The 25,195-nt window shown below is 43.3% G+C and overlaps 4 protein-coding genes across 5 annotated transcripts in view; 1 reads left to right on the top strand and 3 right to left on the bottom strand.

Moving 5' to 3' along the window:
* Positions 1-320: 320 nt before the first annotated feature.
* Positions 321-9,039, bottom strand: LOC6542976 (rap guanine nucleotide exchange factor 2). 2 transcript variants are annotated; one of them, XM_001969962.3, is made up of 8 exons: positions 8,628-9,039; positions 7,249-7,372; positions 6,946-7,191; positions 3,070-6,838; positions 2,859-3,008; positions 1,981-2,418; positions 1,685-1,800; positions 321-1,516 (listed from the first exon to the last, which is right to left on the bottom strand). In XM_001969962.3, exons 2-7 carry the CDS (start codon positions 7,276-7,278, stop codon positions 1,733-1,735), a joined length of 4,701 nt encoding a protein of 1,566 aa, XP_001969998.1. In that variant the 5' UTR covers positions 7,279-7,372; positions 8,628-9,039; the 3' UTR covers positions 321-1,516; positions 1,685-1,732. The 2 variants fall into 2 exon arrangements, with proteins under 2 accessions (XP_001969998.1, XP_015014486.1); XM_015159000.2 differs by lacking the exon at positions 1,981-2,418 and having other exon boundaries at positions 8,628-9,038.
* Positions 9,040-9,555: 516 nt separating this feature from the next.
* LOC6542503 (discoidin domain-containing receptor 2) overlaps positions 9,556-25,195 on the bottom strand; it is a 71,226-nt gene continuing 55,586 nt past the window's right edge. Inside the window, exons 15-17 of the mRNA XM_001969959.3 lie at positions 12,444-12,606; positions 10,928-11,077; positions 9,556-10,861 (exon numbers count right to left, since the gene is read on the bottom strand). Coding sequence (XP_001969995.3) covers positions 10,697-10,861; positions 10,928-11,077; positions 12,444-12,606 — 478 coding nt within the window. The 3' untranslated portion in view covers positions 9,556-10,696. The remainder of the gene's footprint in view (positions 10,862-10,927; positions 11,078-12,443; positions 12,607-25,195) is intronic.
* LOC6542463 lies at positions 23,512-24,171 on the bottom strand. Its single transcript, XM_001969960.3, has one exon. The coding sequence runs from the start codon at positions 24,122-24,124 to the stop codon at positions 23,801-23,803; it is 324 nt and encodes a 107-aa protein (XP_001969996.1). The 5' UTR covers positions 24,125-24,171; the 3' UTR covers positions 23,512-23,800.
* LOC26526936 lies at positions 24,215-24,592 on the top strand. Its single transcript, XM_015160093.2, has one exon. The coding sequence runs from the start codon at positions 24,293-24,295 to the stop codon at positions 24,536-24,538; it is 246 nt and encodes an 81-aa protein (XP_015015579.1). The 5' UTR covers positions 24,215-24,292; the 3' UTR covers positions 24,539-24,592.

The following is a 25,195-nucleotide window of genomic DNA, read 5'->3' as shown; positions in this document are numbered from 1 at the left end:
AAGCAATTTATATTTAAGACGACTCCTCAATGTCATAAAACGTTTGAAAATGTAGTTACATTTCCGCCTTTTTCCATTGTCAATTGGATATTTATAAAAAGGCATTCCCAGGACCTTTGAAAATCTAACATTCAATGAAAAGATTACTTTTTCAAGGTTGTATTAATTTTTAAATAAATTTATTTTTGCGCACCTCTGCAGACAAGTTGCAAATAAACGCTCAACATGACATTGAAAAAAAGTCTCGTCGTTTTTCAAAGATTCCTAAAAATCGAAGCATTAAGCTGCACAACATATAGAAATATAAATACAGAAAATCATTAAGCAAAATACGCGATTTTTTATTTATACAAAGTACAATTTAGGCTTCGATCTAATATTTTTCTTAAGCCTTGAAAAGCAAATTTGGTATTTAGTCTAACTTAAAAGTACAAAGAGCACAATGTATACATATTTAGCATATCCATATCGTTTGATTTGATTTGTTTTTGTTTTCTTGAATTCAGCAAAACATAATTTGATTTTCTCTTTGAAAATAAAGCGAGAAACGGGTCTCCACTCATGGTTTGTATATATATAGAGATTTCTTGTATATAGCTTGTATATGTAGGTTGTATATATATATTGTGTATATCTATGTATATAACAGGCTTTCATGCACACACAGATATTTATATTTATATTGGAGTTCCTTACGTGTGAGAAAAATACGATCAAAAATGATTATATATGGTTTTTATATGTCTCAGGTTTGTCTTTCATAACTTATTTCTGTCTTTCGAGGAAGTTGTACTTTGATGATTTACTTTTTCTTGTGGGCTAGTCTAGGTATTGCTAGGAGTTGTATAATTCTATACACAAATATTGCATTTGTCTGCCACTCTTCCTTTGAATTCTTGGGAACGAATGGTAAAAAGTATATTCAAAAAATGTTTTGTCTATCTCTCTTTTGGGCTTAATAACTAAATATTTGGAATTGGAGCGAAGGTTTTTCATAATATATATATAGCGTATAAAGGAGTATGTTTGCAATAAAATTAGCTTGTACATAAGTATTAAAGAAGTATACATTAATGGAATTAATGGTAGCTTTGAGTTGATTCCGTTTGCGTTTCTATATCAATTGATCGTCTCGTTGTTGTGCTGGGTTTTAAAATTATTTTGTTCTGTTCTTACACTTGTAAATGCCGACGAAAAGTCTTCAAAAGAGTTTTAGTTGGGTCTGCTGTGGGGGTCTGCCTGCAGACGTTTTCTTTTAAGAGAAAAGGCAACTTCTACGCTGGCGGTGAATGATGGGTGGAAAATGTGTACAAAGAATTTAGCTAAATTAAATTAAAAATGGTAGGCCCTAACTAAAATTAAATTCTCAGTTACTAAATCTAGATACGCAATACAAATGGATTCTAGTAATGTTGTTGTTGCTCCGGTGAAGGTGTAAAGGTGATTGGATTTGTCGGTTTTGATTGCTGACGAACTTGAAACCACAACCATTAACAAATTTTGGCAACTCTATCTGCTGAAATTAGAAAAGCAAATCGTTAGATACCCGAAAAGATGTATTAAAAACGTTTCAGAACCATATGTACTCATAAATAATAGAAGTAGTACATATAAATTGGAAAAATAAGAATTTATCTGCCGAGATTATGGTTCTGAGGATAGAAAATGAAACAGGCATACTTACAACTAATTAATTAAACATATAGCGGTTAAAACAGCACAATTTGATTCATTATTGATTCATGGGTGGCATGGGACATATGGTACACTTGGTGCTATCCATAAAGTTTGGCGGGCCACCTGCAGAGGAGAAATTGGTATAATTAAGGTGGGATACGAGGTGAGCTTACAAAACGTAGATCAAGCTAGAAAAACAAGTCGAACAACCCGGTAACGCCTATTTCAGAAAGACCCGACTCAACTCCCGCTTTGCATTTGTTTTGTCGCTGGACGGCGATCTCTCTCTTGCGGACGTCTTACCATGCATGTGGCTCAGGTGCCTGCTGCCAGCCGTGCCCTGGTGGTGGCTGTAGAGACTACCCAGGGGGGGCACATTGTAGGGTGGTGGCGGCGGAGGTGGCATGGCCAAAGATTGCTGTTGCTGCTGCTGGAGCTGCTGATGCTGGCTGCGAACGTGCATGTATGCTGCTGCCGTCGGCGGTGCAGAAAGCTGAATGGTTGCTGTGGGCTGGTTCGGTGGAGGTGTGGGTGTGCTGGGTGGTGTGTTTGTGCTTTGACAGGGACTGTTCAAGTTGCGGGTCACCGCGTTGTTTGATATTTGCTGGAGCAGCCGGCAGTCGGCTGCGGTATAGACCGGCGGGGAAGGCTCGTGTTGCGAGCTGCTCTGCTGCTGCTGGTACTGCAAGTGGTAATGCTGCTGCTGATGCACGTAGCCGCTGTCACAGGACGATATGGAACCTGTTGGGTGTGAAATGAGGGTAAAGAATATGTCTCAGATGGCGGCCGTGAAATGGTGACCTCCATACGGTGCTCATTTCATGGTACCACGTGGTGCAAGTGTGCGTGTTGTGTTTGCGTGTTATATGTTTGCGTTTGTGTAGCCGACAACCAACCAATTCCAACCCAACCACCAAAAACTATACTTTTCAAATGCAAGCAGGGAACAGAGTCTAAAGCACAACTAACAAGGTATAAATAACTGGCGACTACAATTTCTTTATCGGGATCCGATTGTTAAGTATGCTCATGTAGACTGTGCGTTTAATCTTCAAGTTGTTTCCAAAGCGTTCCAAAAATAATAGACGCACTACAGAGCATACTTAGCATCGGGTTTTAGTAGCAGCTAATGACGTATTTTTAGTCGATATACAACTACGGTCTTAAGGTACGGAACTTACCGGAAGTCACGGATTTGCGCAATGGTAAATCGCGAAACGTAGTTACACTACTGCTCTCCAGGGAGAGATCGACCGAGGGTAGAGGTGGCGGCGGAGCTGGAGTGTCCGAGTGCGACCGCTCGTGGATTGCGCGAGAGGGCATAATGTTGCCTGCAATGGAACAAGTTTAGTTATTGATATAACGTGAGGCCTAAAATAATAATCCCTTTACCTCCAGAAGCCAACCGTCGGTGGGAGCAGGGACTAGGACTCGGCGTACACTGCGCATTGGCCACTGCACTGGTTGCCGGTGAGGTGACCACTCCTCCAGGCGACGGTGTGCTGAAACCATGTGCCGCATGCATGTGATGTAGTGGAGGAATCACCCCAGCCATTGTGCTTCCGTGACGCGGCACGAATGGCTGGTGCGGCCGAATCTTGGAGGACTCTGACAGCGATAGCATCTTCTTGACTGCCTGCGGCGAAGCTGTGCCGAACTTTGGCCCGTTGTTATGCATTTGCCTCCTTTGATGATCGCTGGTGGAGCTCGTCGAGCTGGTAGTCGAAAGCGTAGGAGAACTTGGGTGCCTCTTGCGCAGCGAGAGGGAGGAGTTCGGTGCCGAGCTGGAGCTGGTATGCGAATAGATGCTCAATTGGTCGCCGGCATTGAGGCTGGAACTGCCCCCGCCGCCTCCACCGGAACTGCCCCCGCCACCGCCACTGATGCTGCCCCCACCGCCGCTCCGGTGTGAGGTATTTCCGTGCGATATGCTGCCCGAGTATGTGGATCCGTGCGCCGGCTCACATTCCAGCGAAAACTTGTGCAAAAGGTCCTCGTCACTGAGTATTTTGAGGCTGTTGAGATATGCTTTTACCCGGCGGACCATCTGCGCCTCCTCAAACATCTTCTTGGGATTGGGCGCCGCCGTGGACTTCTTGCGCCGCTTGATAGTTGCTTGGCCGGCATTGGCGGCAATAACTGTGCCAGCGGCAGCGTTGCTCTGGGACGCAGACATCTGATTGAGCGAGAAGAGAGCGTTGGAGGGTGACTGCCCCTTGAGCTCAAGGATCGACAGCAGATCGTATGGTGAACTGCACATGTGTGTGAGCAGGCGTACCTCCTTGGCCAGCATTCGCAGCTTTTCAAAGTTGATTAGGCCGTCCACTCTCGTATCATTGCCCAGGTGAATAAAGGTGAGATCCTTCTTGACGATCGGATAGAACGGGATGATGGGGTGCTGAGCCAGCAGCTCGGCGGACACTAGTTGCCGATACTTGCTCATGTTGCGCGAGGGATCCATTAGGTCCTGCAGGTCGTTGAACAACCTCTGGTATTTGGAGGGCAGCTTCTCCCACGTTTGACGCAGCCGCGACACAGCGCCGTGTCCAAGCCCGGAGACGATTGCAAACATGGAGTTAAAGTTGCGGCACTCCTTGCAGTGGCGCGCAATCTTGATAAACTGCTTGACGATCTTCATGCGGCGAACAATGTTGTGCTCGGCGCAAATCTCACTCACAACCCAAAACATTTCGCGATTGACCAGTTCAGCAAACTTGCTCAGCATAGGCACTCCGTAGCGTGAGCGCAACTCGAAAAGTTCGTCCACGTATTCGGTGGACTCAATTTGACGGAAGTTGGCAAAGTCCTGTAGGGTGAGCTGAATGGCCAGTTCGTATGCATTCAGGTGCAGGAAGTGCACGTTCGACTCGCGCACCAGCTCCAAGGCCAGTTCGTCTGGAACCAGCGGTTCGGTGCTATCGTTTAACTTGAGGTAGTAACGCGCCGCAAAGCTAATCCGTTCGGCCAGGTTCTGCAGCTGATCGGGCAGCCGGCGCTGCTTTACCATACCCCCGTCGCCTACACTCACTTCGCACAGCGAGAAATTCGAGCTGGGGTCGTGAATTCCAAACTCCTGCAGTGTCAGCATTACGACCTCGTGGGCCGTCGTCTCCTTGTAGATGAGCACATATTTGCATGTCTGGTCTGCCTTGTACACCTTGAGCACGTGGTCCGGGTAGTCGGGCAAAAGGTGCGATTGCGTCGAGTTTGTCGTCAAAGTGCTGGCTGCTGATGGCCGGTGAATGTGGGCGCTTAGGTAGTTTGCTTGCAATCTTCCTCCACCCGCATCGCTGCCTCCTTCATAGTTGAGGCTGGTTAAGTCCGGATTCGATTGCGACTGGTATAGCCGGCCACTCCCACTGACCGTACAGCCGTTGATGGATGACTGAGTGGAACTGCTGCACGAGCTGACTGCAGAAAGTTTTGACTTGGGATCGTTGAGCAGCGTATCCGAGGAGTCGTTGAGGCTGCTTCCGTGATTTTGCTTATTGAGCAAATTCATTTTTGCCAGCGCTTTCTGCAGCCGTCGCTTTGGCGCCAGAGTCATAAAACCGCCCTTCGTATCCTGCTGATCCGAATTCGAATTGCCGCCGGACGACTTTTTGGCCGAGCTATTATTAACGCTTTGCAGCAGTTGCTGCATAAAATTGGAGGCCATGTTACCGCTCCCACTCACTGGCGGCGTTTGCGGTGGAGCGCAGTCTGGCTGGTCAAGTAGCATATCGACGGAACTAAGGCGCACCATGTGCGCCCGATTTGAGGCGCTGACGCTGGACAATTCGTCGGTGGTGCTATCCGAGCGACCGTGCAACTTAGCAATATCATTGGCGCAAATCCGGCGTGGGCTTCGTACCGACTTGAAACTGCCGTTGCCCGCCGAAATACTTCCGGATCCAGCGGTTCCACCGCCGTGCTCAAGAGCCTGCATTATCTCCTTGAAGCCAAGCAAGTTGCTCTTGACGCTGATGCTCAAGTGGGTGGTGCCCGTGAGAATCTCGTGGGCTCGCTTGCTAGTCACGTGGTCCAGCGACTGTCCATTGACTTCGTGAATCTGATCGCCGCGCTTTAGGCCGACATCCTGGGCCTTGGATCCCGGCTCGACGTGCGAAATGTATATGCCCACTGCTGCGTTTCCGGTGGCTATGGCGACGCCCCGAAGCTCGTAGCCGCCCACGATGCGAAAGTTGAGCGGCTCGTCACGTGAAGATCGAGTGAGGGTACAGCTGCGCATCCGCGCTTTAGCGGCACAGGCTATGTGCAACAGGCGCAGCTGGCTGAGCAACTTTTTTCGCTCTAGCAATGCCTCAAAGACCTCTAGAAACTCCATCATCTCGTAGTCCGCCTCGAAATCGGTGAAGTGGTTGTTCACCCAGAGAAGCACGACGCGAGTAACGCGATCTCGCAGTTCCTGCGTTTTGTGCGCATCCACCTGCTCCAAGTCAAACCAATGCAGCAACTTGCTGGTCACCTCTTGTGGATTTTGAATAAAGATGCGGTGTGTGAGCAAAAAGTCCTCCACGTATGTGGGGTCGGTCATTGAGTTTTCTTCGACCAGCTGCTGTAGCAGACGCTCCGGAGTACCACGGATAACTACATGACCACGCTTCATGTTCAGCGAAGCCGCAGCTCCTGTCGCCGATCCGCCACTGCCAGCGGAGTCAGTGCCGGCACCGCCAATGGACCGGAGTTCTGTGACCATAACTACGAAACCATTTTCATCCTCATGGCGCCGGGTATTCTCCTCGCCTTGATGCTGAATACGGTAGTAGTCCGTCTGCGTGATGCACACAAATTGGCAGTCGTCGCACTTTGTTCGCATCACACCCCGGTGGTAAAGCTTGTCCATGGTGGGTAGAATGCCAAAGGAGTCCCCCATTTGCAACTCTTCGCGGCTGCCGTTCGCATGCTCGATCTCCACCGCTCCGTTAATGAGCACCGACCATGAGTCCAGTTCCTCACCATCTGACATGACCACGGTGCCCGCCTTGTCCACCACGGCGAATACCATTACGGAACATAGTGCTCGTCGCACTGCCAGCGTAATGTTTGTAAAAGCCTTTAGGCCCTGCGTGAACTCAAGAAGAACTTCCACATCCTCCTCGCTGCGCTCCGCTGGATCCTTCTCCAGACAGTCACGTACTGCATCGCGCACGGTTAGACTCTATATAAATAAGAAAAGAAGCCAAATAAATTATCAGATTTGCTCTAGGATCGTTAGAGTGTAAATACATCGTTAAAATGTATACATTCGACGTTTTGTTCACTTACATCCATGCTTTCCGCTAGGTCCTCCTCGTCAGAGTCGACGACGGACTCCACCAGCCCGGAGATGTCAATCTCCTCGGCCTCCAGCGACGAGGCATAGTTCGAGGCCATTGTATCGCTGCCGCTGTACGCCGAACTGGTGTCACTGGAGTGCGAGCCCCGGTTGCATTTTTGGTGCAGTTCCGGCCGGTTGATTGTCGTCGAGCTGCCCACCACCGCTCCTGTGCCTGCTATGCTTGTGGGTGGATACTGTGGGAGAAAGGTCAATTTAATTCAAGTACAATAAGCGAATCTCCGCGCACTCACATGATGTCTGATATGGTGATACGGATCCATGAGGGGTAGCTTTTGCTGTGGATGCTGCCTACAACGGCATGCCAACCTCGCCCCGTTTGATGTGATATGTGATGATCTTAAACTTTAGACGTAACTGAAAAGGTTAAGGACCATAGCAAGACAAGGAAGACGTGAGAAGTAATCTTATATGAAAAATCTGTGGTAAACACTGAATAACGTAAATATCCATTTATTTTCGAAATGATAAGACCTTAGCATTTCTGTTGTTCCATCAAAATAAAGTTAATTTGGTAAATGAATTCAACAGAGCGTTCATTAATACAGCGCACTATCTATTATTTCTTAATTTTAACATAGCAATAATACAGCACACTATATATTATTTTGTGCTTAGTGCCTGAAGAACTGAAGTTGAACTCCTAAGTGATACATAAACTTTCCATAGCTTGTAATATCCGTATGATCATGGATATGATTTTATGATAGATAAAATCAACAACAGAAGCGACCATTTTAATTGCCGTTTGTACATTGTTTGGCTTTCTAACCGAAAACAATTGGCCGAGAGATTAGCCATTGTATTGCGTTTTGGGGCAATTTGAAGAAAGGGTGGCCCGAATCGGCGGCTCATAGAAATCGCTGATGTAGTGGCATCTGCAGAGCTTTGATTGCGATGCACACGGCGCTCGAAAACAAAGGTTTTCGAAACGAAAACAAACGAAATTGCTGTGAGAGTTTGTTAGTCAATTCTTATCCGGCTTTTTGTTTGCAGTTCGCGCAGGTTGCTGCTTTTGTTTTTTAATTTTTGGCTTTTTCATTGGACTTTTTGCTGCCCGCACTAACACACTTTCATTTTCCGCCACAACAAACACAATGCTGCCAATAAATTAAGGCAAACAAAAACAATCGGAGAGCGGGCAAAAATTCTCATGGGATTCAGTCTGCGCTGCCTACGCGTAAGCGTCAGCAGAGGCAAAGGCAGAGCAGCGACGCGGCTGAGGCAGAGCTAGTGTGCATGTGTGTGGGAGCCAAAGCTGCTACTGTACGTGAGAGCGATTGCTGAGTGTGTGCATGTGTGCGTGCAAGGGGGCGAGCGACACAGAAAAATAATAACAAAAAATGAAACGAAAATTGTAGGCGATGACATCCGTTGCGCGGATAAGCCATACACAGCCATAATAATAGGAGCATTGCAAAATCAAAGCGTAGTAAATAAAACACACTTTGCACCACCCACACAGACAGCACAGCACACCAACACAATCGCACGACCAGCAGATATGGGCGTGTTTGGTGCAGTTGAATGGTTTTTGCGGGCTGCAAGGGCCTTCCAGTTGCGGGGGGGTGGGGGCAGTGTTTATGTCGCTGCACTTGCTAATTATACGCACTTTTTTTTAGCCGCAAGTAGTTTCCCAGCTGCTCTTTTTGCGTACACTGCTGCATAAAGAGATTCAGGCAGCGTGTGTGTGTATTGGTATTGTGCTGCGCATTGTTGGAATTTCTTTCACTCACACACACACACACACATCTCGACGAGGAAAAGTGGCTGGTGCACTGCAGTTTTGGGGCGCTTTTCGCTCTCAGCTGCGTGGGCGAGTGTGTCCGATGGTTTTTCGATTTGCTTTCATTTGGCGAATTAGTTTTTCGATTCGAGCGCGACCGTTTAATTTAGAAAAATCAAGTAGCTGAAAACTAAAAGTCCGACGCGTCTTACAGTGTGACCACACCGCTCAGTGATACCAGGTTTTCTAGACTGTCTATGACAATCGCTGCTCTGCGGTACTTCAGTACCGATGGGTTGCTATCGATAGTCAGCGCATCGATATGTTCTCTAGTTTCGCTGTTGTCCGCTAGAAGCGCCACTGCTGTTTCAAAAAATAACCGCTCATCTAGAAATCGGTTATTTTTGCTTCATGTTTTTTCAAAACATTTTTTTTATAGATGGAGCCCATGTGAAATTATCATTAAATAAAGTTCAATTCAAAAACAAACTTATTTAAAAAAAAGCCAAAGGTGTCCCCTTATATGTTTTGAGTGTTCAAGAAAATATAGATGCCGCTCGTAAGGATTTTATTTTATTTTATAATCTAATGCAATTTTTTCATTTCAAAAAGCGTACAATTCTGAGTTTCATCTTTAGAGTTCTTTATTAAACATGATTGTGCTCAACGATTTTCTTTTCTTGTTTCTACGTTTTGCTTATTTATAATTTAAGTTACACTGATCTTTAGCAAGAGAAACGTATCGTTTAGTTTATGGCTATGCTAAATTAAAATACATAATTATGTTTAATTTACTTGTTATTTAATAAGTAAAATAAATTCCTTTGATTCGGAATGGGAATTTAACCATTTTACCATTTTAAATATGTAGAATACATGAAAACCATTTAACTCTTAACTAAAATATTGTAAATGTTGTTTATCATGCAAATTTAAAACGATCTTACAGCTATGCTTATATTTAAAAATAATTTTCTTAGACCGAGTTGATATAACTGCATATCTTTTTTCAGCGAAACCTTTTCAAGCTTTTGATAGAACACAAAGAAAATGAAATTTATAAATGATTATTTTAGACTTTGTACAGCACAAAAAATAGCAGGGAAAGGCACAGTAAAATTTGGTTAAACAAAATACTTTTTTGATATGCGTCTAATTGACTTCTGTGTAGACTAGATTTTTTAAAACGAGTGTCTGCGATTAGCCTAGGTTTTTAACTCGAAAGAGTTTAGATTTGCAGAAATACAAAGCGATTTGCACAATTGTTTTCACATTTCTTTGTTTAAACAGTTATTGTCGAAATTATATGCAGGCGTTAAATACTTTTTCCATCGCGATACATCGTCAAAATGCAATTTCAATTTTAGGAAAAGGGGCAGCAACGGCAGGTGGACATTACTTAGTTTTTATAAATATAGACTCATTTCATGTTACTCTAGTAAATATGTAAAGCATAATTGATTTGATAGATAGCGTTCAGGTGGAGGAGCGATAGGTACACACATATGTCAATGTTTTTATTTTTCGATTCCATTTAATTATCCATTGGATAGAATGCACAAATATTACCATACGGAGTTTACTACCAATATTATTTACATTTCAACTCTTTTAATGTGTATTACTCGAATGGTTTTATAAGCTATTCACTTGATTGTGTCCTTAGAAGTATAATATTTGTTAGCGATTCCTGTGTTTTACCGTACAAACAGTCGTTACCTCTGATATACATAATTTGATAATTTCCGGTTGCGCATACCAGTGGAAAAAAGTGTAACGTTTTAAATTCGGGGTTTGGGTTTCGATTATAAGCTTATCAGCTTATTGTTATTACTAAGTTCTCTACATGCATTTCTCTTTAAAAGTGTGTTATTCCCGGATAGCTGTCAAAATGGATAATTGAGTGAATACCTGCTAAAATCATGCTTAATTCGTGTTTCTACACATGGAATGCTTCAATACATGTGTGTGTGGGTCTGTGGCTTAAAACCTAGATTCTTGCGCTGCAGATACAAATGTATCTCACGGAAACTGGGTCGACTCGACTCGTCCCGCTGCCAGCACTCGCACATCAGATCGTAAATCTCGCGCGGACAATTCGGCGGCATTGGCAAAAGTTCCTAAAAAATACGAGGCAACATAATTCTCTGACCGACCACATTATTAAATGCTTCATAGCCACTCACATGCATTTTGTAGTCCCGGTATATGAGCCCAATGTTTTCAATTACACTTTTGTCCGACAAATGCTCGTAGGGCTGTTCTCTGGCGAAAGTCAATATTTCCCACAGGGCAACTGCGAAGGACCACACATCCGATTTCGTTGTGAACTTGCCCTGCAAATAAGTTTAAAACACACGGGAGGGTGAGACAATCTTTTAATTATTAGGCAATATGTATCTATACTTTCCATAAATTGCAGATAAAGGTAATAATCAATATTTATTTTTGTTAGCTTATAACTAAAGGAGCCAGAGAAATCGATAAGAAAAAAAAGCTGGAAAAAAATATATTTTTGAAGCGCAAAGTATTTGCTTGGCCCACATGCATTCTGGCTTAAAACCCCCGCTTCCCTGCTTCTGTGCACAAAATCCTGTTCATGTATCTAAAACCTTTCATTATACGCAACAGCGTTTCGCATCCCGCCCCCTTATCAATTCCGATTTTTCCTGCAGTGCTATCCACTCACTCGTTCGCTTATGTTGGCTCTGATAAACCCCTCTGGAAACCTCTGAAAGCATCCTATCCAGACGTACTCGTACTTGTATCTAGTCTTCCTGCCTCCCAGAGGCTCTTTGTTTTTATCTGTCATATTGTGTGCGAATGTTTGCGCATACACATGTACATTTCTACATTTCTACATTTCGTTCCGTTTGCTTTTCGTAGTCTGCCCAAAAATCTGCTCCCGGTTCTGGTGTAGTTAATTAATTTAGTTGGTGCGGTTTTTGCTCGGGGATTTATAAAGTATTTTACTCGGTTTTTGGTTACTTTTACTCTGTGCTGAATGTTTTTTGTTATAGAACTGCGTAAAAACATTTTTTCGGTAAAAAGCAGCACACTCACGACATAGGACGAGTTGAGTACCCAAAGGGTTAATGGACTCGCCACGTTTGTTAATTAACCAGCCGCCTAATTGGCGTTACATTTTGCATTATTTTACTGATTTGGCGTGGGCGTTATGTTCAACGTACAACGTTAAAATCTGAATTTATTTGCAACAGTCAAATGTAGAAACAAAGACACAAATTAGACAATAGATTGTTCGCCATGGAGAGGAATTAACCCGGAGAAAACGGTTATTTGAAGAAATATAATTTATAAGGTATTAAAATGGGCAACTTGCAGCATAAAGTTTTAGGGCTTAGCAGCTATAGTTACAATTGAACTTTGAAGTTTGTTATTGAACAACCCACTTGTTGTCGGTCCGCTGGTTTGTTAATTAAATTTGGATTTTAGTTAGTGTTCAGAAGTCCTCCTAATACACAAGAAATGTGCTATAGGCGATATTTAATAAAATGGCACTTATGGTTATTGCTGGACACACATAATCACTGACCAGGTTACTACTTGTGTCTACCAAACTACCAATGTTCAGCTACCAGTAACGAAGAACTTTGCTAGGAGAATCTTATGTTTGCATAGGCAATTCTAAGCATGAGCATACGTATAATATAATATAATAGGCATATCAGTATAGCTTACCAGTAAGACGCTCTCCCAAGCCATCCATCGAATGGGCATTGGCAGACTCTGTCTGCCGGTGAAGCCCTCCAGTTGGCAGTAGTCGGACGCGTAGGCCGAGCGATTTATCACAGTGCCGATGGAGCAGACTTTGACGCACAGTTCGGGGCCAATGATGCAGCTCCTGGAGGAAACGTGGGCAGAGACAGGAGGGCAATTAAAAAATAAATACCGGGAGGTAAATAGTAGGCCAGAGAGCTGAACTACCCCAAACACACTCGCACAATGTCAAGGACTCCAAATATTTGCATTTGCTTGGACAAAAGGTGCCCCGAGTGCTCTACGTCCAGTTTCTTTTCCAAAGGAGTTGACTTTGGCTTGCAAATACCCAGCTCTCCGGCGCTTTAAAAATGGATGCGTTACTTTGTATAGTACAAGAAAGAACTGCGATTTATCTGTTCTAGAAAGGGTTTACTCAATCAAAAGTTAATGCGTCGGAAAAATGTCGCGTCTTTTTCAATAGACATACTTTCTGGAATTTCTAGAATTTATGTTTGATGATTGGTCGACCGCACTTACACATGATTAGAAGAAATACAGGATATTGAAGCGCCCGTCTACAGAGACGTGTGGGCTTTCAGGTTGAATTCAATAAGTGCGTCTTTCCCTCTAATCTGAGGAATCAACATCGAAACTAATTACCGACCACTAGGTAAGGAAGGCAGCGGCAGTTTCCTCTCTGACACCGCCATCAAGTGGAGGGCTAATCAAATATGCAAGGACCAAGTGGGCTGAAGGACTAAGCGCCCTGCGTTTCAGGACTAATCTCCTGCAGTGGAGCATAAAGTGAGCCATAACCCATCAGCAGACCGGTCTGACAAGCATAATTTCCTGTCTCTCAATATTGAAAAAGGATATAAAGTCCTGTCATATTGCAAATAAAATGTAAGCTTGAAGTGCTAAGAGCGACGTCGTTGTCTTGACATGTAATGCGTTTAGCCCAAACAGCAAACCACATGTCGAGAAGGGGTCGAAAAGGGCAAGTTGCAACCCCCGGATAGACAACTGTTTCTGATTTCGACGCATTATAGATTTCTATTTCCAGGACGTGTCAACAGCTCGAGCGTATGTATGAGTATGAGGTGAGCTGAGTGAAAGGTTTAATTTTCATCAAACATGCGAAGGGGCGGGAACACTTGGCTTGTGGGTCGCTGGCTGAGTGAGTAGTTAAGTAGGCTTGCCAGGGCTGTTTATGGATTGGCTTGAATTTCCATCGTGCCTTAGACATCCACTGACAGTGACGTCGACACGTGTTGAGGCTTCTCGAGCTGAAGACCGAGACCAGTACAAATGTACACATTCATTACAGGGTTCCGATTACTTATGTAAAAGTAGTATATTGCTGGTCCATTAAAGTTACTTTCTATAACATTTGATTCCGCAACAGTTGGTAAATGTTTTCAAAAGTTGGGGGTATAGAGTTTTAACGTGGTCAGTGCTTTTAAGGCATTACGCGAGTTGGCAGCACCGTGTAGTTTCACGTAGTGACGAAGCGCAACGAGGTGGGTGCAAATAATGATAATTAAAAGTTTTTGTCGGTCGAAATCCTGAAATATTCATAAAATGCTGCGATTCGCAGGGGTTCACTCTGCCATTTTCCGAATAACAGCGAGATAAATTCAGTTTAAAGCAATTGTTCCCATGGGGAATACATATGTACATATGTATATAATATGAATTGATTAATTGGAAAGCTTGTATCAATTTCCATGGGACACTCCGGACATTTTACCTACTTGTATGCAGTCGATATACGACAATTAATTAAAACATCAGCACCAACACTCTGATGGTAATAGCCCTCCCGTGCGACTAAAAGAGCCAAGTTCCAGGAATCGAAAGCAAGCTCCGCCTGGGGACTTGGCCAACAATTTCACATGTCAACGCATGCAAAAATGAAACGAGGGCGGAACTATGTCACATGGGGTTGCGGACCTGATCAGGTGGAATGTGGAATGCGGGGGGAGAAGTTCGGAGGTGGTGCCGCTGTTGCCGCTGTTGCCAATAAAGGTCAAATTAAGGGGTCGCAGCGGAAGGTCGCTGACTGCTGCGCATGCATTTAACCTCTGACATGGAGACGCGTTCAAATAAAATGAAAATACAGCAGCAGCATCAGCAGCAGCATCAGCAGCAGCAGCAGCTGCATCCACATCCGCATGGCTGGAATGGCTCCGGGCTGAGCTCCCCCCGGGTGGAGCTACTAACGTTGCCATGACACCGCCGGACATTCCGAAATGCTCCTGGGCCATCGGAGCTGGAATAATGCTCAGCCAGGCGGCAGTAGTTGCCATGTCAGAACTATTGATTGACTTCGGAAATGGAGGTAGCCAGGCACACTTCGCACTGATGCAAATTGCAATTTAAGCTCACGAAACGTATAATTCAGCCCAAGATGTGTCAAAGTGTTTGGCTATGAATGGAATAATTATATCCAACTGACACAGGCACGATTATTAGATGCATGCGCTTCTGAGAACTCGAATCCAGTCAGATTCAAATTAAACGCCATATTTTAAGCATTAAGACTTTCACTTTTAGTGCTGCATTAATGTGCATGTTGTGTTGCATTTTTTGTGCCATTTTTGCTGTCTGGATTTTAATTAAAATTTTCACAGGGAAGAGTTTGATAGGAGGCTGAGGTTACCGCCTTTTTAATGTTGATTTTATGCAAATGGCACTTGATTGGACGGAGGAAGTGTGAGTGCTCGCCATTGTGATTAAAGTGATATTAAAAGCCATTTTGTGGTGCTGCAGCATGGGGGAAATCGAAACTATCCATTCGAAAACTCAAATTCTGTCGCATAGTAATATGGAATGTAGGCAAATATTTATAAAAAAGCTTAAAGGACTTGCAAATCCCATGTGGATAAGTTTGGAAATTTCAAATTTTGCATTTGGAACTGAATTTACCTCGTTTTGCTTTTACTGCTTTTGTTATGGATACAAATTTTAATACAAGTTTGAAGGCATGTTTTTGTTTATGATTTGGAACAAATTTCAGTTTCGCAAAAAATATGCATGCATACGTGTATGTGTGGCGAAAGTATTGATTTCATATCAAGTCGCTCTCAGCTGGATTATTCAATGCTGTCTGAGTCCATAACGCTCAGCATCACATTAAAATTAATTAAACCACACTGACACCCCAAACTCAACTCGATATGTGTGCCTCTCATTACGGGAGTGCTTTTGCGGGCATATTTCATGTCATAAGCCCGGAATATCAACGATTGCCATTAAAGCAGCCACGCGATGCGCAGCTAAAAGCAGATTTGTGGCGGCATCAATTTCTGAAGGAAAGCATATTGCGCGGCAGGACAACAATGGGCAAGTCCAAGTTCGACGCCAACTAAATCCAATTACAGTCATTTCGCCGGGCGCAAAGGAGCTGCCAGGATATACGCAGGCTACGCAGGATATGCAGAGCACTGCACATCGAACACGTGTGCGCAACGAATTCTTCCATTGAATTTTTCGGTAATTCGGGGTGGCTGCTCCGGCCTTCTCCGGCGGAATGGGCAACCCAACGGACGTTGGGTTCGTCAGACATATTGCAAGCCGCCCGCAGCGCGCCATAAAGGTTTACTTTTCATTTACGCGCTGCGAAAAGGGGACAAAGGCGCAACCCATACAACTGCACACACACACGCGCATGTGGAGGGGCAGGGAGTCCTTTGCGAGGTCCTGTTATGGCTACCCACTGCAGCACGCCGAAAAATTGTAATTAAACTTAATCCGCTCAATTTGAAACGCACACCCAGGCCGTCAAAAGTGCCCTCCTTTCAGCTCCCATGATTACAATGGCGGGCAAAATAGGGCCTTTCACTCGTAAGAGCATGGATATTTATAAAAATGCAGTTAATTTGGCCTGGCTGATTAAATTTGTGGATATCACAATGATTGAAAAAATGAAACAATATGAAAACTAAAACAAACACGCGTACTTCTTCGAATGCAATTACTAAATAGCAATTATGAATGTGCATATACGCAAACAAAACCTATTGTTAATAGAACACCCATAGAAATAATGTGTAATGGTGAAATGGGTAATACCGTCCGTTTTACAATTCGTTCATTATTTAAATACTGAATAGTAACAAATGAGTATAATAAACTTTTGTTTAATAAACATTAAAAAAAGATAAATGGAATACGCGCATGTTTCGGTTTTCCCTCAAAATATGGAATGCCATATAATGGGTCATTTAATAAAAAAAGTAGCCCACGAGTTCGTATGATATTCTGTGTAACGCAAGTAGTATCACTACATTAGTCACGTCTGCCAGATTTGTCATGTAAATAACGATGAATTATACTTGGTGTATACAATCCCAAACTTGGCCTAGAAGCTGTTGCTCCTGAAACGTGTTCGAAGTTTTTGATAGGCGGCGGAACTTTCTGGAGGAGACTAGTCGCTTGGGCAATTTAACTAAAAGCCCAATCAATCATCTTAGACGGGCACCTCATTCCATTGCTTAATTTGCGCTCAACCCGCCAGAAACCCCCACCCGCGCGCCCCTGACAACTCGTGGACTCCTTTGTCAATGTTGCCACTTCGCGTCCGCCCCTCGCTTCGGACTTGAGGTAAACTCCACATTGCTGCCTCGCTGCCCCAAGAGCTTTAATCCGCTTTTTGGTCGCTTTCGAACTTTATCCTCCTGGCCCCGCCGCCACCTGAATGAGCATCTCAATCTGAATCTGTATCTGATTGGGGCACATGCTGCAAGCGCTGCTCTGCACACATATTTGCCCAGCTGCCGAAAGGGTTGATTATTTGGGGAGCGGAAGGCTTAGGAGCTGCTGCAACGAAAGCGCCCAAAGACGGCTTACGCAGGGCCTAAGAACTTAAAGGAATCGGCATTCGCAAATGTTTGCTCCTTTAAGGTAATTGCTTGGAAATAACCCAAGCTTACCGCCTTAGATTCGCAAAGCAATTTCCTATAATCGGAGTTTTAACATGTAGCATGTTAAGACTAAAATGTAGAACCTTTAATTCCCTAAAGCCCTCCATAATAACGCAATTTGAATTCGCTACTGTAACGATGGACGGCCGATGGTCATTATTCGATTAAAGTGTTAGGGAAAACTCAAATAAATCATGCTGTCTTCGACTGCTCGGAAAATCTGTGTAAATCCGGCACTTTCTATCTCTTAAAAACCCTATTGTTCAGACTCAGACTCGGCCCACTTCAGACTGCAAGCCAGGCACAATGACTACGATGCAGCCCATCCTACAATAAGAAGAACAATCACCACGAGAATATAATTATGTCTGCTTTCTGCAATTATTTCAATTATGAGTATAAATACAAGCTGTTGCATTCACACCAGAAACCATGAAAACTTTTTGGCCGCCTGGTGCATGAAAATCTTCTTGCACAATTTTCGCGCATTCAGACTGAAAAAAAGTCGCGGAAGTGTTTCTTTTAGCAGACGCACTATGGAATACATAGCTACATACTCAGATATTTAAAAGTCTTAGGAAAAATTAAGAATCTTGCATTTGAATACTTACAAATAAATATCAACCAGAAAAGGTAAAGGCTTTTCCCAGACTCAAGTGGAGAAAACTCGCCCGCCATAAGCCCCTAAAACCAAATAATCTGCCATTTCAATGTAGTCTGCCCAGGCAGCTGTTGATGTGGAGTCAATGGTCCAGACAAATCTATTAGTGCACTGCTCTCTTTCCGGCGAAAAAGAACAAACATTAGCGTCTAATTCCCTCGCGCAACAAATTCATCAACTGCCACATAATCCAGAAAAATTTTCAGCACTTAAATTTGGACATGACTGGAAAGTTTTCCTTTCTTGCCTACTTTCGGGGCCTCCTAATCCCTAAACTGTCGCAAAACTTTGGCCGCACACAGAAGCAAAAAAACAGAAAAAATACAAACATAAAGAGAAATAAAAAAGGCCAACGAAACTTTTGCCAGAAGATAAAAGTGCGAAGTTTGAGACCGCGGTAAGGTCGGTCAGGGCGGGGAAAGCGGATTGGGGTAGGAATTTGAGGCGAAAATTACAAACATTTTCAATTATCAAGCCAAACAACGAGCTTGTGATGTATTGTCTGGGCGCTCATTATAACATTACCGTCATATAATTACAGCCTGATGCCTGTTTATTAAGTTTAAATGGCCTCGTCTCCAAGTGTGTCGCTTGATAAATGACTCTGGCGCAGCTTTTGTGGCGACTGTACCGCTCCGAAATGGCACTGGCCAGCTATGTCACCTGCTCACAATCATTTTTCAAAGGGTTATGCAAAGACAAAGCCAAGACGGTAAGTAGTGGATGGAGGAGGACGTCTTCCTTTGGATGGCGTTCAGTGTCCATTTTTCATAACGCCTTGCGGTATGCTACACAAAATGTGTATTAGTTTACCTTTCCTTCGCTGGCAACTTTTTTGTTTATCAAACATTTTTCAAGTGTCACCGTCAGTGGGTGCGAGAATAAAGGAAAGGTGCTTGATTGAAAGTAATTAGGGGGGAAATATCCTCGGCAGGCCAAGAGGGAACTTCAATTCTTTTCTCCTTTGTTTCACTATGAAGGCCCATTATGACAAACCCGAACACATAATTCAAAAGCCAAATGCTCTGGAAATGTGTACTTTTAATATGGGACACGGCCATTTCGACTGCCAAACTATAAAGCTATATGTTCTAGAACTAAAAAAAAAGGGTTAAGGAGACTTTTAACTATTTCTTTCTATCCAAATTCGATTTTTAGTCAAAACGGAACGCTACTTGTTCAGATTAAAGAGAAGAAGGCTTGACTGCTGCCTTCAACCCGACCTGGCCTTCAATTAGCTATAATAAAGTAAATGATTCGAATGAGATTTTTATATTAACTTTCTGACAGCTTGATGCGGGTAAGCTGTAGCGGCCAAATGGCTAATTGACACTGGGATTGGCCCAGGACAAGTAGACAGGCTGACAGTCTCTCGCTTCTTGTTTTATATTTTATTTAATGGCTTCGCAGTTTTTGGGCACATGCCAAACAATGCCATACTGACAGATACATTCTGAGCAAAAAATATGTAAAAGCTTCCTTACAGCAGAATTACAATTTCATTGCTAAACTCTTTTGCTGAAGCTGTTTAAGAGTAGAACACTTTTATTGAACACACAATGGAACAAACATTAAACAAAGATAAAGCAATTTCCTATATGTGGCGCCCAACGTGGGGCCCGATTCCAAACCGAAATCCGAATAGAAGACTCTTTCTTTTGAGTTCGTTTCGAAACATGTCAGTATTACTTACTTAATACTTACTTACCCCAATGGTGGGAAAAATCACCATTGAGATGGAGTGTTAAAAATCTATTAGTTGTGGTATTCGCGCACGAGAATATTTTATCCATTTCGATTCATAGACGTGTTTGCGGACTCATCTCAACTTCGCACTGCGAAATGAAAACTAAACACAATTAAAACTACCGAACCTGGCAGAATTTACACCAAATAAATTTGGTTATAAGCGTTATGGAGCTCATCATATTGCAGAAGCGGGATGCTGTTGCAGTTCCTGCATTGTCTGCTGGTTCTAGTTGATTTAATTAAATGCATTTGAATGCAAATGCCTGGAAATGCGTACCGCCGGCTCTCAAAACCATCAACCATATGTGGTTCAGCACAAACACACACCCACGCTCACCCACACACACGTGCTGGTAGTGGGTGTGCCTCTAGTTGTAACTAAAACAAAAACGGAAATGGTAAGCGTATGTTGCTGACAGCACCCTCTGGTCTTATTTCATGGCAAAATAAGTGAAGTCATCTAAGGCTAACGAAGGGGCCGCACGGGTCGAGTTCGGTGTGTATATTTTCATAATCTAAAATGGAGCAAACGCACTCCACAGCAGCCTGGAAATCCAATGAAGCCAAAAAGCTGCGGGCCAAATTCACGTATCATTTGCAGTTGCTCATTTTCACGTCGTATGGATGAAAAGAGACTTATTTTGAATCAATTAAATCTTGAATAAGCCCTTCTCTAGAATTCACTTCTGGAAAATCTAGGCTATATACGCGAAAAGTAGTTTGAATGCTCTTTTAATAATTAATGAGATAGTTATCTTATTTAGTTATTTTGAGTTCTGGGAAAGGGATGCTGTAACTGCAGTGCTTTAAATGTGATTAACTCAAACGTAAATTTACTTGATGTTCTTTTTTTAAGAATATGCTGGGTAGTTTTAAAACGTAACATGTTTAAATAGGATTAATAAACAGTTGTCAGAGTGTCGGTAATATGATAATCGCAGAGATTAAAATAATGCGGCCAGATAGCAAGAACACAAGAACACATACGATTTTCCAAGCTCGAATAACCAAAGTGTTTTCCTGCAGCTGAAACTATTGGGCGCCCAACTCACAGGAGCACAATGACGAATATATGAAATTTAATTGAACTTTCAGCAGGCGTCTCTTCCCCGGAAAATTTGCAATCTCGCTCTATCTCACATTGAACCCGACTGGAAATATCATTTGAGGGCAGTCTGGCATAACTAATTGAATGCATAATTTACAATTAAGTACGTAAGCTACTTTAATATTTATGTCTATAAATGTGCAGGCAACCTAGAGCAGTCGGGCAGACGGCCACGCCCCATTCCGCCCCCATGTACGCCCCTAATTCCGCCCACCGCCCACAGCGCACCGCCCACTGCTTGCCGCCATAAGCCCCAGTTTGCCCGTTATCGACCATAATTTGTGCCAATAAATGTCAATTATTCATGAATTTTCAATAACTTGAGTCGAGGCAAAATAGAAAAGTTTCTTTCGTTTTTATGCCCTCTTAATATTTTCTTTTTGTTTTTTGGCCACCAGCAGCAATGGGCAGCTAGGCAGCTAGGCAGCTGGGCAAAAGTTTTTAATAACATGTAAATATGGCCAAGAGCAAGACAGAGATGGTTAGTTGTTGGAATAGAGCAAGGACTAGCTAGACATCGGCGGGCGTTAACTAAGGAGCACATAAAGTATGATGCCAAACAATATGAAAAGGGAATTACTGGGGCGGCAGTCAGGCACACGGGGGCCAGACAGGGAGGCAAGATGGTGGCAGAGCGGGACGGGGCGACAGAGCAAACAAGTTTGCCTTCAAAGGCAGCGAACGTGCTCGGCAGGCACAGCTATAATGGTGAATAATTAACAGTTATTAATAATGACAAAAGCAGCTGCCGCCAATGCCATCGAAAGCAGCTTACAAAATGTATAGCACACTTTTTGGGGCCATGACGGCAGGAGTCCACTTTTCGACTGGCAGAGGACAGCGGACAGAGGACAGCTCACTCGTTATTTCTGCATAACATTTGTGGGACCTTCGATTTAAAATTCACCGCCAATAATAATAAATATAAATCATTCCCCATCTGTCGCTGGTCGAAGAGCTATGCCAACTTAGCCGACTTTGTGTCGGTGGACTTCCACCTCAAATTTATGGCCAGCAGGCTCAGCTCATCGGCTGTATTACTTGATCCCTTTCTTATTCAGTGGGTAATTTTAGCTTTATGCCTTATTACTTTCGAGCAAGAGAGTCATCAATCTAAAGTTTAACTTTTGAGCGATTTGGAACAAGTTATGCATACCTTTTGCCGTTTCTTCACAGAATATGATTATTATTACAGCACAAGCCAACAAATACCTCATAGTACTGCTGCCTGATAAAACTAGTTCGTAATGACATTCGGCGCTTCAAGTGGACCTCTCCACATAATCCAATTACTCAATCCGCCTCCACGACCCAGGACCTCTGCACCTTTCAAATGGCATCGGCCGTAACAACTGCGCCCACATTAAGCCCAATAAAATAAATGGCCAGCCATAAATTACATAACGTGCGTCAGTTACACACATTTAACCATTCATCGCACATAGTGAAGTGGCTCGAACTGCGAACGATAGCCAACTTTGCAGAATCGACAAGTGGCGGCGTTTTTTATGCAAAATAATCCTTTGCCTTCCTCGTCGCCATTGATGAATTATAGCAAATTAATTTTACACTAAAAAGTGGCAAAGCCTGGCTCACACACACACACACACCCTCTTATCAAGCCATTTGCATGGCTGACGTTGCGAAAACAACCATATCAAATTCAAATTCGCATAAATTTAAGAGACTGAGTTTCGAGGGCAAACAGAAGGGACTGGGAAAAAATCGATGCGCCTAAAAAGAATTGGGAGCTGCTCGGCTTTCCACAGTGCAGTCGCTTTCTCAGTTTCTACACAATAAAAAATAAGACGTACTTTATCGGAGAAATCTTTTAATCTAATACTACATGTAACACAATTTTATATGTAAAAATATATTATATTATATATAAAAATATATTGTAAAATATTGTATTTATATCAAGCTAATGTCAATGAATTTTAGCTGAACCTCCAAAGTAATGCCATGAATTAATACAAAATGGCATTTTAATATTTTAATTTTTTTTTCTGTGTACAGCATGGCCCCCCACTGTGACCAAACTCTAACCAAAGTCAAATCGATTATTATTTATCGTCTGCGGCGAGGGGTTGCTCGTCGTTTTGCTGGTTGACGCGGGGTTGTGGAATAAATTCAATTTACTGGCAAAAAGTATCTAAAATTGAATATTTCACCTGCTTGCAACGTCTTCCCACGTTTAGCATTTACTGAAAAACACGACAGTAAGAACCGTGCGTGACTGGTGATTGTTTGAATTTTTGCTATTTTAGTATAAAACGTGCATTTTTCAGAGGTCTTGTTTATTATTTATGTAGGCAGTCTTGCAGAAATAAATGTTACAAAAACAAACTAGGCAATGGCCAAGCTAAATTCATGGGGACATAAAAAATAATTATTTATTGTGCATTGTTGTAACTAAAAAATAACGTTTAGCGTTCAGGCTTGGATTTCTGATTTAAATACCCAATTTTTACGAAATAAGTGAATGACCTTTAAGCGCCCAAGCTTGCTGAAGGTCTTCTAAAAGCAACAGGCAAAATGTTAAATTAAATTGGGAAAAACAGCTTCCAGCTGTTTGAGTAAAATCAACACGAAAAAAGGGAATTTTTCAGACAGAAACGGTTTGGTTTATTAAATATTTGAACCTCGGGCCCTCGTCTATAGAAATAAACTTGCATAAATGGCGGCCTGCGGTGCACGCTGAATTCAATTTAAGGCCATGACAGTGTCGAGAAACATTATGCTAATGACTTCGAGAACGGCAGAGAAAATATCCGATACTGCCACTGTAACAGTATCTGAAAAATTCACTCTGCGCACTCGAGACGGTCTAAGTGGCGTCGGGATACTTTGATTGGGGCTCATGCACAAAGAAGGCGAATCGAATGGCCCCTCAGGCGATGTCCTGTCTAGGCTGCTGGGTTCTCACGAGCCAATCACTAAGCTCCTGGCACTGGGACAGCATCCGGTCATACCCATACTCCGTATGCACGTCCAGGTCGAGATCATCGTACTTATCCTCGTTGTCACTTGCCCTGGGTTTGACTCCCAGGCCAATTGCTGCCTTGTAGACAACGAATGTGATCAGGCTCATCATCCAGCCGCACACGGCGCCGAAGGCAATGCAGGTGGCCACCTTGATCAGTACTCCATAGTCGAAGAGCAGATGGTAGTGGAAAGTGGCCAACTGTTTGCTTAAGTAGTGCTGATACTCCATATTGCTCACTGGAAATTTTAGATCTGATGCTGTTCTACACGCCTGCCCCTTGAAATGTGAAATGGTAGAGAGTATTATAGCCATGGAAAAGCTGTCAAGGCTCAGAAACTTTCTTCTTTCTGAGTAACTAACCGAGTAACTATTACCTGCTGCATCACAAATACTAAAATGTTTCCCAACCCCATTGAAATTGTCTGTGTCGACGTGGTCCAACCGATCATTGATTTTCTGGGCTACTTACTAGTGGAAGTCCACTTCATCGCCTTCCTGGCTTTCGTCGCCCTCCTCGGAATATTCCTGGGACTGATCCTTGGGATTGTGTCTGTAATTTGGTATAAATTGACGCGGGACGAGAAAACTGAGCAGAGACTGACTGAAGGAGGAGACTCGGCCGTTGTAAAGAAGAACGCCTAATATTGATGTTCCATTTCATGTTTGTTTGAATTAATAAATTAATTAACATTACAATCTAGTGTGATCGACTAGTGATCATAATGAAAACCATGTAAAACCAGAACGGAATTGAAAATAATGTTTGTTACGCAGTTTACTCCTTGAACCCGTGAAGCCCTTGAAATTTTGTACAACAAAGGTCAATTTGGTAACGCCTTTTCAAAGCTTTAGCTTCGCCAAGTACATTTTAATTTCCCAAAGGAAACGGCGGCTAAAAGTGCAATCAGTAAAGATAAGCGAACAAGACCGGCATAAACTAAACCTGAACCAAAATTCCCCTTCCAAAGGCATGTAACTCTGGCAAAACCCGAGACATTGGCCAAAAAAGGGGCTCAGAAGGAGGTCTTGTCAAAGGACAACGTCTTAAGGAGCAGAAGACGAGCCCCCAAGGCGTAAAGACAATTTAAGTGGCCGCTTAGTTCGCGGAGTTCATAAACAGGACGCTCGATAAAATGAAAAACGTCGGCGGTCGGTATTCTTGCAACAAAAATGCATGACACCGCCCAGGATGAGGAGCCAAGTAAATGGCAGTCGGCCAATGTGGCATTCCCGACTTTATTAAAATTTTGACATCCCAAAGAAGCGGCGGCAGAGGGAGCGGATGATTGGTTTTGTCGT

This window comes from Drosophila erecta, unplaced genomic scaffold (assembly GCF_003286155.1).
Source record: "Drosophila erecta strain 14021-0224.00,06,07 unplaced genomic scaffold, DereRS2 tig00000055-arrow-pilon, whole genome shotgun sequence".
In the NCBI taxonomy this organism is placed as follows: domain Eukaryota; kingdom Metazoa; phylum Arthropoda; class Insecta; order Diptera; family Drosophilidae; genus Drosophila; species Drosophila erecta.
The sequence above is the reverse complement of the archived record's forward strand: the minus strand, read 5'-3'. Positions and strand labels throughout refer to the sequence as shown.